Source organism: Cryptomeria japonica, chromosome 6, assembly GCF_030272615.1.
Source record: "Cryptomeria japonica chromosome 6, Sugi_1.0, whole genome shotgun sequence".
Taxonomy (NCBI): domain Eukaryota; kingdom Viridiplantae; phylum Streptophyta; class Pinopsida; order Cupressales; family Cupressaceae; genus Cryptomeria; species Cryptomeria japonica.
This window is the reverse complement of record NC_081410.1, coordinates 561744744-561758432: the sequence shown is the minus strand read 5'-3', so window position 1 is coordinate 561758432 and position 13689 is coordinate 561744744. Positions and strand designations below refer to the sequence as shown.

At 34.0% G+C, this 13689-nt stretch overlaps 1 protein-coding gene across 1 annotated transcript in view; it reads left to right on the top strand.

Annotated features, from left to right (window-relative positions):
• LOC131068041 (indole-3-glycerol phosphate synthase, chloroplastic) overlaps nt 1-13689 on the top strand; it is a 123570-nt gene that overhangs the window by 49954 nt on the left and 59927 nt on the right. Inside the window, exon 3 of the mRNA XM_058003247.2 lies at nt 6777-6953. Coding sequence (XP_057859230.2) covers nt 6777-6953 — 177 coding nt within the window. The remainder of the gene's footprint in view (nt 1-6776; nt 6954-13689) is intronic.

The following is a 13689-nucleotide window of genomic DNA, read 5'->3' as shown; positions in this document are numbered from 1 at the left end:
ATCTGATTTGATCGCTCTGGCCGATCTTCTATTATGATCTGAGCTGGGTAACCTTGCCGCAGTTTTGCCTGTGAACCTGGAATCAATCTTCACTTTAGATCTAGGTAATTCCTTCTGGATTGTTCTGTAGTTTTGCCAATTCCTTCCCCAATTCTTTGCTCCCTTGTTTCTCCCACATCCTCTGTCTTCATCAAAATTGTTTGTTCGGGCCTAGCAATTTCCAAGTGGAATTGTATTTGCCCCCATGGCAAATTTTGTTATTTCTGAGAATGTTGACCGGTTTAGCTGGCAGTATGACTTGCCAACCTGCCTTTCGCCAATGCCTGCTTTTTTTGGCTCCATCAAGCTTCTTTCTCCTTTCTTAGATAGTTTTGGCATCATCACTCAAACTCTAAGTAATTACTTAACTAGCATATACATCTTTAATAATTTATGTAAAAAATGCCGAGACATATCCTTCTTAAGGTGCCTATTTTTTTTAATCAATTAATAAACAACTGCATTTCAACATCCCCAAATTCAAATCAAGACATTTAAGAGTTCTCTAAATATCCATCAAAATTCAATCAAATCACCAATTGGTAAAATACTACATTTCATCATCCCTGAATTCGTAATGCATAGACTGAATGAAACAAAAAGGCACACATAGTCATTCTCTTCTCTAGCTCACTATCCTGATGATGAATCATAGAGTATGATTCGAAACGTTGATAAGAAAAAGGCACACACAGTCAAATCCAGAAGCTCACATACACCATAAAATAAAAAGAGTTAAGAGCTCTCTGAAATCTCATTTGAATTCACTAATTTGACTAAACAGATAATTGATACTTTACTATGTTATACTGTCTGCATTCTCACAATGCCTGCACAGATAAACTGAATAAAAAGGAAAAAACTCTTTGAAACCCCATCTAAATTAACTAATATAACCCAAATGATAAACTACTACATTTTAGTGTCCTTAAATTCACAATGCATGTAGTACATAAATCAATAAATATCCAAACAAACAAAAAACTTTTTTAGCACTCTAAAGCTCCATCTAACTTCACAAATTTGGACAATCATCAATTAATAAACTGCTCGTTTCATTGCGCCCTAAAATTTGCATTGCATAGAATAAAAATAAATAAATAGACAAACAAACCAAAAAAATAGAACATTCGAAAACCCGCTCAAATTCAATAATATAACCAAATCACCAATTAATCACCTTACATTTCACCACATCCATCATTAAAAACTGCGCACACTGAAAATTTATATGTGCATATATCAAACCGAAAAAAATATCAAATAGTATGATTATTTTTTCCTTACCGTATTCAAAACCTTGTTGTGTGGATGTTCATATTGTGTAACCACCGCAGACATGGGATCTCTGTCTGCCTACAAACACACGCTATCATCAACATTCAAATCATCCACTTCTTGAAGACCCCCATTCTCAAACATGTCTCTAGTTCAAATCTCTGCATCCCTAGAAAACAACACCATTACAACTATATATCCCAGAAATGCATTGCTTCTCTCTGGATCTTTAGATTTGACTGGATGTGCAAAGCAAAATTTATGCTGCCATACTCTTATGGGTAGGGTTTCCACCATCTGCCATCTTTCAAATACATCTGCATTTACACTGATTTAAATTTCAATTGCTAACTGATATAATTTTAAGTAATATCTAAAACGGTTAAATGGGCGTCAATATAAATCATGGGGGGCTTTTATGTACACAAGTTCTTCACACCTCAAGGTTGCATGGATACGGGGGTACTTGGAGATGCCGGAGATTGGTATTGGTACCGGTACAACGCCAATTTTTTTAAAAATATAATATAATAATTTATAGAAAATCTGAAATTATAATGACATTGAACCTTCAAAACAAGAATTAACATTAACTTCGAAGTTTAGGTACATAATTGTGAAATGAGTCAAATCAAAATGTCATACAATCATTGTGTCAAAGTTTCAAAATGATTAGTGATTACATATTGAAAATAGCTTGATAAGCAGCAAGCTGATATGCAAACAAAAAACTGAAAACAAAAATCAGAAATCTTATATCTATCATCTACTCTTCTTCACCATGATCATCCATATCAAGGTTGTCAGCTATGAGGCTCTCCAAATAGTCATCACTCTCAAATTTAGGTTCCTCTAGTGGTAGAATAATAGGGTGTAAATCAGCTAGTCCATCTGCAATGGCTGCAACTTCTCCATTAGGTGAATCTTGATCCCATTTTGCTGAAGGACCCTCATTGTATCCAGGATCTACACGAGAGAGAAGATGAAGTGAGCTATAAATGTACACTAGGTTTTTTGCTTTCTTTGATCCTAATCAGTTCCTTTTTAGTGAATGAATGAACCCATAAGTACTCCAATTTCTCTCACAAGATGAAGAGTTGGCTACTTGTGAGAGCAATTGTATTGCAAATGATTGCAATTCAGGGGCTTCACTTCCATGGTTCCACCACCACTCTATAGGGTCTTTCTTTACTTTCATATCATATATAGCTTCCACGGAAACAAAATCACCCTGCCCACGTGAAAACTTATTCCATTGAGTCCTCATAACTGAAGCTTCCTCACCTCGGCCATAAATCTAACCGCAGCCCAAAATCCCTTCATTGCCTCTGTCCTGATGTGAAGCCCTCTTTTTGGTCACTTCTATATCATACCATTTAGGATTAAGGGCATAGGTAGCACAATGAAGAGGTGTGTTAAGTTTGTTCTACCTGTTGAAATAATATGTAGCAACGGTTAGATAATTCTAACCGTTGTAATATCTACTTGGCCTAATAGCCTTAGACATCTGTATGATAAATTCTTTTATTCCTACCCTTGATTGTGCTTCACTGTATATGCATATTTTGATCACAGATCACAATGTTGTATGATGATCGATTTGCTCCATAATCATCAATATGACAATCGGATTATACATAGTATTGATTATGTTTGTATATCGATTATCAAGAGCGATGATTAAATGTGTTTATTAAGTCATAGTATCGGTCATACTAATTATACTGATCACTAATTGTTTAATCAAACATTGCGTATGTCTATCAACGGTTATCAATGGTCGTTGCTCCACATAGGAGTCACGACTCTATGTGGAATCATGTTGATTCCACATAGAGCCGTGACTATGTTGATCATCGAGAGTTTATATCTTGGCTCCATTCCATTCGATGACTAATATTGAAGTTGTTGTGATAATAGGAGCAGTCGATATCATTGTGCATACAACAGCGATCTGCAATACAATAAGTTGTAACATTATACAGAATATTGTGTAATCTTCAGTTACATTAAATAATATAATCTAAACTGTGTAATCAGCTTTAGAGGAAATTCTGATTCATACATACTACTGTGCATAATTCTATACTACATTATAATTTAAAATTACCTATATATAAATCTGATCCACTTTAACACTACCTTCCATGTAACTTTTCCTCTATCAAAGGATATAGAGAAATATCATTTGCATTTGTTATCTTCTTTATCTCACACATGGAATCTATTGCTTCCTCTCCCAAACATGCCTTGTCTGAATCTGCAAATCTGATCACCTTACATATGGGCTTAATAAAGTCCACAACAAACTTAACATCAACCCAAAAATGCTCAACAAGGACCATACCTCTCACCTCAACTGCAATATCTGATGTAGATTGTTTCCAAGTTTCCCATGAATCACTAACAACCGTGGAACACAAAGCTCCTTTGACTTCACAAAGGCGGTCAAGAAGAATGAAGTAAGAAGCAAAACGTGTATCAGCAAGTTTGAGAAGTTTTCTCCTTGGCAAATTTACGATAAATGGTTTGTGTGTGGTGATGGTTACATATGAACATTTGTATCTTTTTGCCCTTCTCTATGAGATCTGAAATCCATTGGAACTTGCCAATATATTTGAGTGCATCATTCAATGGCACACAACATGGTGTCCAAAATATCTGCTTGTACCTTTTTTGCACCAACATGCTTGCTGCTTTACAAATAGGGGCAGCATTAGTAACAACTTGGACTACATGTGATGTCCCCACCTCCTCAATGCTGTCACATAGCTGGTTATGAAGAAATTCTGCATTTTTTTTCTTGCCCTGAACAATCTATTGCCTTCAAAAAATAAGGCCCTTTGCTGCATGTTACCATGATATTAAGTAGTGAACGATTCCTAGTATCTGTCCACCTATCCATCACAATACTTCATCCTTCTTGAGCCCACACTCTTTTCAATGGTGCAGTTTGTTTTTCTAATCAAGTTTTTTCTTTATCAACTAGAGTAGTGCAAAGCTTTTCATACCCAGGTGGTTTATAGCCTGCTGGTGCATTATTGATAGCATGGACCATCTCTCCATAGAATGGTGAGCGAGAAACATTAAATGGTATTCCATTTGCATAAAAGAATCGTCCAATTGCTGCATCAACTGCTTCTTGACCTTGCACATCAAACAATCTTCCAATGGGGCTTGAGCTGCCAATGTGTGGTCTTTTGTGAGCCTGTTTAGTTGTTACATCTCTAGAAGTTACATCCACCTTTGACTCTATATTATGACTGTAAGCTGTAGTAGTTGCCCCTATTTTTGAAGCATGAGAGCTTCAAATAGCAACTCTCCCATCAGCCCTTTCTTGTTTTCTTATAGCATCATATCGTTCAGACTCATTTGTACAACCTTCAACACCGTTACATGGCAAGTGAAGGAAATGAGTCCTCACCCTCATGTAGGTACCTTTCCATGTCAATGGACAAAGTTTACATTTGATAGTGGTTGTTCCACTTGATCCTTTTGGCCCTGGAACACGGTCAACATACTTCCATAGTGGGTACAATCCATGTCTTCATCCGACAGACATTTTGAATCTGAACAAAAAAAAAAAAAAAGAATATTAGATTCTGTGCTTAATTTTTGAGTTTGATTGTCTTAGGTCTAGTTCTCTCATCTTTTTATTGTTAATTTTGTGGTATTTGATTTCTGATTTTAATTTCTTAGTGTATGATACTTCTGATTTCGATTTGCTTACCAGTATCTATTTCAAATTCTGTATAATAATTTATTACTTTCTGATAAATTGGTAAAATTTTTTATATACTCAGTACTGTATTAGTAATACAGTACTGAGTATATAATTTTTTTACTAATTTACCAGAAATTATTATACAGTTTATTAATTTACTATAACTCAGTAAAAAAAATTATACCAATTAGTTTATTATTTTATTACAGTGGGATTTTAGTTTTTACTGAGTATATAACTTTTTAAAATTTTTAACCAGTTAAATTAGTTTATTAGTTTAGTATAAAAAAAATTATATACTCTGTGAAAAATCCAACTATTATGAGTTTATTATTTTAACTGTTTTATAATTTATACAGTTATACTCAATAATAAAATATATATTCAATAAGAAAACTTTTATACTCAGAGAAAATAAAATATAATAAATTAATAATATAGTTAACTGTTATACTCAATAATTTAATTTTTACTAGTTTATTAATTATTATAAATATAAAAAATATAAAATGCAGCATGCTCGATGGTTAATAATAATAATAATAATACATATTTTATTATTTACACTGAATGATTCAGAAAAAAATTTAAAATGCATCCACATGCACGTGTAAACACTCACTAAATAGTAAAACAAAATTGGAAATACCTTTTTTTCTGCGGGAAAAAAAACGGAATCCCGTGCCTTGCTGATCCATAAAAATCTCTTTGTGCGGCTTAGAACAGGCTCCAAATGTTTTCTGATCTGTAAACAATCTGCATAAAAAATGCTCCAAACGTTTTTTGATCTGTAAAAATTCTGCATAGAAAAGGCTCCAGACGTTTTTTGACTGCAAAAGCCCTTTGCGTGGCTTACGAAATGGCTCCAAACGTTGTTGGTTTTACCCCCGCAAGTATTTTGACGTGCTAGAAAAGTCGCGTTTTAGGGTTGACTACTTTTTCCGGCGAGGAAATGTCGGGATACCTTATTCCATCTCCCGCCCATGAACCAATGAATCCATAGGCGTTGCCAGTATTGGATATGCAAACCTGTACCAGGTGGTAGGGGAGACGTTTCCCTACAACCTTGTCACACCTATATACAACTGTAGAATACCATGAAATGATAATTCGATGTTGTATTTAACAAAGGAGAGGAAGGCTCCTTAAATAAGCAATTACAAGCAAAGTTTCTAAAATAGAAACGAAAGACCAAAAAGAAACTAAACACGAAAAGGGAAAGATCCTAAACTAACTAACTGAATGATCATTATAGATACATTACATAATTACTTTAATATGCCTCTTGGCATCAATAATGCTCCCAAGTTGAGGAAAATCACATATCGCTGTCAAAACAAAACCTTAACAAATTATGTCAAGCCTTTGGAAATCCACTAAAAAATCTGCACAAGTAAATGGAAGGAAGAATTGCAATGAAACAGGCAAGGCTCTTGTTGTTGTTCATCTGCAACTCTCTTTCTCCTTTGTTGTTGTGCTATTCCACACAAACCACTTCAACAATATGTGTGTGAGAATGGAGCAGTGAGGGGCTTCAACTGCATCCCTGCATCAGTAAATGATGAGTGGTGGTTGAGGATTGGGTGGACCAACTCAACTATATGATGGGATGCCAATCATTGGGATGCTCTCTAGCTTATTTCTCTGTATTATGGGATTCAGTCTTCTGTTGTGTCTGATAATCGTTATTATTCAAACTACTACATATTTACACAATTTTTTTTGAATGAAACAGATGAAAGAAAACATGCATTTGGAAAGTGTGAAAGAAGCTCTGCCACATGCATTGCCTCCCAGAGATTTTATTGGAGCATTAAAAGTCCGTGCAGCGGAAACTGGCTTACCAGCTTTAATAGCAGAAGTGAAGAAAGCATCACCTAGTAGAGGGATAATTCAGCCTAACTTTGACCCAGTAAGTGTCTCGTTAATGCTTTTCTAATACTGTTTCCTTTTCTTTTTCATCAAGTATCCATCTTTTTAATTTTGAGTGCGATGAGTTTTTGTACACTGTCATTTTTTTAAAATCAAAGGAACAAGTCTCAATTTGTGTTCTGCGAAGAATGAATAAATGAATAAGAGATGTATGCACTACACACACAGTTGCATGCATGTAAACTTCAAAACTTGCAAAATTTGCCACATATCATAATTCAGTCATTTTTAAGAATCTTTATTAGGCACAGTTTTTCTTGAACGAAAATTCAATGTCATATTTTTGGATGTTTTTCATATGAAATCTAAGTGTAATTGGTAAGTTATGTCTTGTAGCAGGTTCACAAAGAGGATACTTTTGAATTCTGCCTTATGAGAACATGCTTGTATATATGAGAACTTTATTGTCACCATGGTTTCCTATCTGCATTGGCAGTTTCACACTATTTTTTATATATTTATATAACCCGAAGAAGCTAGTTTTAGTAGAACAGCTGACTGAATTGGAAAAATACAGTTCAGGATGGCTTGTGGGTTCACCCAGGGTCTGGCTTTGGCACCTTGGGGTTGACCTTGGCTAAACCCATGCATTGACATTTGACATTTTGTATGTTTATATTGACATTTGACATTGAATCAACAAATCCATAAATATGGACTTGACTCCAAATATGGGAGAATTGAAGATTATTAATTATGATTTTATATTTTTAATTTTCCTTTTTTCCAAGAAGAATCAAGAACCACACAACTATATATCATTATGGGCAAATCCTTACCATAAATCTTTTGAGGCAATGTGGCCCCCGCTTGTGGTGTGGTGGGGTTTGAACAGCAGCCATACATTTGTGTCTTTCAATGACTTGCTGATTTGTCTACACCTTGGGGGTGACTGTAATTTTGTATTGACATTTGATATTGAATCATAATTTCATTGATTCGATGTCAAATGCCAATACAAAATTACAATCAGTAATCTTCAATCTACTGTATTTAATGTTTTCTAAGTTCACGTTTTGGGTATGGTGATTTGGTGATCTTTTTTACCAAGGTTTGTTATGGCTGGGTACAGCCATACAAAAATATATAAAAAAATAATTTTCACAAAATAGACAAATTAAATACAAAACACAGTTGATAATTTTCAAGTAAGTGGTGTTTTTGCACTGTATCAATTTATGTTACGTGTTATTGGGATTCAACTGCATAGTTTTGAGCCAATCTCCATTGGCGTATATTTTGTGATTAGTTGTTAACAAAACCCATCTCTCAGTTGATAATTGATGATTCAGTTTCAAATGTTAAAGATAAATAAAAGTGGTTTATATATGTTCAAAACACAGCAATGCTCAGTGGCTCAAAGGTCAGATGTGCAACCACAATACCCAAACTGTGGGCAATTGTTATGTACAACTTGTCCGTAACACGTATTGAAACTATACTTACATTTACAATCCTAAATGAGGACTTTCTGAGCATAGAGAACAGCCAGGGGTCTCACCAATTCCATGCTGAGAAAATAAGCAACTTACTTTCAGGCAAATGACTAAGTATTCCAAAATTCTAAAGAGTATATATGTAATAAGCTGACCATTATTGATTTAAATGATCTTAGCTGAAGCAGGCTATGAAACAATAAGCTTTCCTAATTTCATTATAATAATTGCATAGCTAACTGCAATTGACCAGGAAATTTAATTTCTAATTCTTTAGTGCAAACTTCAAACGATATACTCCACACAATCCATTATGTTGATGATCTGCTGTTTCTGTATTCGATTGTGTGAAAGTTTTTGCATCAACATTTTGGATCACACTCGAGGATCCATCATCAGGATGAAAGAGTGCATAAGGAGAAGGAGAAATGGTAAGTTGCAGACCTAGACAAACTACAATAGGGGAGGGAGGGGGCAGAGAGGGGAGCTTGTATGCGAAACTCAAGGTGTGAGTTAAAAGAAAAGAGAGGACAAAAAGTCTGTAAAATAAACCAAAAGAATAATAAAATAAAAATAAATCAATACATATAGATCTATTGTATACTTATAAGTGCTTGTAAGTATGTAAATAAATCTATATACTGATAAGTAGTTGAATAGATATGGAAAATTTTATAGTTGCTAGAAAGTAAAAATGTAATAAAAGTATATTTAAAGAAATTTAGAAATATATTAATAACTTTAATTTGCCTATAAGAAAGAAATATGCATTGTTAAATTTATGTATGCATAAATATAGTGAGAATTGTTCAAATGTACAGAATCTAGAACAGTGCATAAACATGTGACAAATGCTCCAAACAGGAATCTTTCTAGAGTATTAAAATAGTTCAAATGTATTCTGATAGAAATTCAGTAGTAACAACAGAAGATCTGACCTTGTTTGTAGCAAGTTTATTGATAATGAGAATACCAGTATATACAAGTTTGGCTCGAGTCTTCACAACTCGGTAACACAACTCATTAATGAAGTTTGAACTGCCTGAAGTGTATAAATTCCCACATATGGTACAATTACAAGTTCCATCTAAAACTCTGAGCACCAATTGACTCTATTGCTCTATATCTTCAACACCTCAAATAGCAATGATGGAAACATGTATAAATGATGTTTAACAGTTGAAATAAGAATTGATTGTTATTTAAACAAAGGAGAGGAATACTCCTTATATAAGCAATGATAGAAGATCATTCCATAATGGAAACAATTGAGAACTAAAGACAAAATAGAAAGATTCTAAATACTAATTAATTGACTTGCATAATAGAAAGTTACTAAAAACTAACTAAACGACTTAAATGACCGTTATAAGCTAAATATCACAATATCACTTAATACCCTCCTTTAATGGTTATTCTACTAACTACCATGTAGAAGACTTGTCATGATTCGTTGGTCTTTGGCCATGAATGCATAGAAAGCTGCCCCTTCTCCTCTGAATGCTCTATGAGATGACTTTGCTGTTGAGATGCTCTTTGGTTGGATTTTTGATCAGCCAATAACTTTCTGTAAAACTTCTTTTTATGAACAAGTTTACCACAGTAGTGACATGTGATAGATTTCGGATTCTTTGAAGAATCATCAGGTTTGTCTTGTTCTTTCTACTAAGAGGACTTGCCTTTGCCTTTGTCTTTGGCAGTAAAAGCTTGTTCAACACTAGTAGTCTTGCTGCTGCTACCAAACTGATTCTTCCACCTGTCCTGTTGCAAGAGCTTGTTGCATAGTTCATCAAACTTCAAGTCAACATTGGTGGAGGTAATGTTGAGAGTTTCGATGAAGTGCTCATAGGATCGTGGTAAGCTTTTCAGCGTGATAACCACCATATCCTCTTCTTCCATCTTGCGACCAATGGTCTCTTGTTGATCGCGAATGTCTTTGATCTTCATTAAATGATCTTGCAAAGACATCTAGTCATCCATCATAAATGAGAACATATTTTTAAGGAAGGAAGCTTTGCCTTTATTTGACGTCTCATGCAGATCCTTCAAGTGAGTCCAAATTTATGCAACAGTCTTGCCAGACGGTATTTGTGGAAGCATCTCATCGATGACTGATAACTTGAGTAGCATAACTGATTCATGATTATGCTCATCAAACTTGTCTTGGTCTTTGCTTGCCACTGTGGGATGAACTAAATTACCCAGAATAATCTGATCTAGGCACCAATACTCAAAAATAGTAAGCATCCTCTGTTTCCGGGCATTGTAATTCTTGCTGTTGAACCTCTGAGTGATGTTGGGTAATGATGGCATCCCTCCCGCTATCCAAAGACACGGAAAATGAGATTAAAAATCAGCTTTTCAAATACATTCGATTTTTGTTGATAAAAAATTGGGAAAAACATTGAAACCCATGATTTGTTTTTTTATTTTATCGTGCAAAACTGGTTGCTAAAGCAAACCCAAGTCTCATAAAAAAATCAGAAAATTTGCAAATACTCCTATATGCCCTAGAAAACCTAGGCACACAAAACACAATTTTGTGAAAAAATTTCAAAAATTAGGTCAAGAAAACCTTCACTGCTTTGGAGAAAAACATCAACACCCATGATTTTGTAAAAAAATTGTGCAAAAACTCAGTTTGCCCTAGAAACCCAAGGTGAACAAAAACTTGCTAATCTTCATCAAAGACGGACATAGAAACCCTAGCCGCAATCGAAAAGACACCAGTCATGGCAGCGGGAAAACCCTATATCTCGACGTGAGCAAAAAAGAGCTAGGAAATGCCACAATTTTGTAAAAAAATCATCAAAAAATCGTTTGCTTGAAACCCTGCGCACAGTAAAAACTAGTTGTAGCCATTGAAGAAAGAAAAACGACATGTCATGAGTAGAAATGACCAGGAAACATCCATGATTTGTTGAAAAAATCGTGCAAAATAAACAATACAGTAGACGCGCAAATTTTTTAATGGAACAAATCCGCGATTTGATAGTAAACTGCCATGAAATCTCTAAAAAGAAGCCCACAAAAACCTCAAAAAACAAAATCGCGATTTTCAGTCAAAGAAAACCCACGATTCCTTGATGCAACCTGAAAAATAATTGAATGATCTTTGAATAATTGGATGAATTAATTACGAATATACAACCGTATATAAAGGAACTACATGACGATGTTCTAAAAAGAACGAACCGTTAAACTAAAGCTTCAACATGAAGCTAAAACGCTTAAAACGCTAAATAAAGCTAAAAAGCTAAACACTAAAAGGCAAACTATGCGTTCTTATAAAATAAGCAATAGTTGCACTTAAAAGACTAAATGAACTAAAAAGCTAAATAAGTCGACAACTAAGATGACGAACTAAAAAGCTAAATGACTAACTAAATGACCATTAATAGAACCACTAAAAAGGTAACTGACTAAAACAATTAATTATTCTAATAGAATCTTTAGCAAAACAACGTTCATTTGAGCAAATAACTTCCACAATTTTTTTTAAATCATTCATAATAACTTCTGAAAATTTTTCCCAAAAATTTCAGGTCATGAATCCACGATTTGTTTTTTAAATGAACCAAAAACAAAAACGCTTGATTTTATAGACAAAACCCATGATTTTGTTTTCAAAAAAATCAGGCAAAAAAACTTCTAAAAATTTCCTCAGAATTTCTAGGTAAAGACCACAAATTTTTAATTAAAAAATTCGCCAAAAAAGGAACCTACGCTTTGATACCATGAAATAATAATTTATTGTTATTTAAACAAAGGAGAGAAATACTACTTATATAAGCAATTACAAAAGATCTTTCCATAATGGAAACAATTGAGAACTAAAGACAAAATATAAAGATTTTAAATACTGACTGACTTATAGAATATAATGTTACTAAAAACTAACTAAATGACTTAAATAACCATTATAAGTTAAATATTACAATTTTAGTTTAATAACAGTAACAACAACCTTAAGGAAATCTATGTTTCTAGGGACTCCCCAAAATGGTGACTACCAATCCTTACGCCTCAATAAAAAGTGGCAATGCTTACCAAGACTTGAAATACTGATTAGTAACTATGATTGATATATAGCAGAGTACATATAACTGAGCATCTAAGATACTCATGTAGAGACTTCTGCTTAAACTCCAATAAGTGCACAGCTGCCTAGTCTCTTTCCCAAATAGAAACACATCTCTTTCGCAAATAGAAACATAATAGATCAACTCCGTAAAATTCTTACACCACTGTCAATAGCCTCCAGCAAATCCTATGAGTCATGAATTAGCATAAACTGCTCTATCTGCACTCGCCAATAGCTTGCAATCCCTTGTTTAGCAGTGTGATGGCCTGCAAATGATCCATGGACATGAGGAAAGAGTTCACGCAGCCTGGAAAGGCATTCACAATGCAGAATGGGTCTTTTAGATTCCACAGGACCTTCCTTGTAACCGTGACCTTTGGTTGAAGGTTCACACAAACCACAAACTCTCTACTCACATGTATTGCCTTGAAATATGTCCGCAACCCTTCAGGAACAACCACGATTGCAAAATTAACTGTGCATAGTCAATATTTGTCTCAACTAACAGGTCTTTAGAAGTAAAGAACTTCACAGCTCGACAAAAAATAAACATGTGGCCTCAAAGGTATTTGATTTCAATGCTGAGCAATTTAGTTCAAACCTTAATAACTCAAACATTTTAAATCATCCAATGAGAATTGCCCAGATGTATGTGATCGAGCCTCAAGAACAAGGAATATTAGTTAATATTGGTGGCTAGTCTTAATTACCCAAATAAGAGCTGCAACTAAATTGTTTCTCATGCCAAAGGTTTTAATAATATTACTATAGTTTTTCTGTTAAAAATATAAAATTTCTGATTTCCCAGGAATAACTAATTGTTTCCTAGTTATAGTAATTTTATTAGAATATTGTGATGTTTCTTTAATGATCATCTTAGTCATTTTAGTCGTCTTTAGTTAGTTTCTATTTTCAGCTTCAGTCTACAATTGTTTCTTTTAGAAACATCGTCTCTTGTAAATTCTTTATATAGAGCTCTTGGTCTATTGTTTAACAACATTGAATATTTTAACATGGTATTAGAGTAGGCCAATGGGATTTCATAAAATTTGGCGATTTTTTTGAGAAAAAATTCGTAACCTCTTCTTATCTAGATTTTTTTTCCAGAAATTTGTTTTTTCGATTTTTTATAAATCATTGGAGGTTTTGTTGAAATCTTTGCAGAATTTCGTGGGCTCTTTTGGAGCTATAATTCG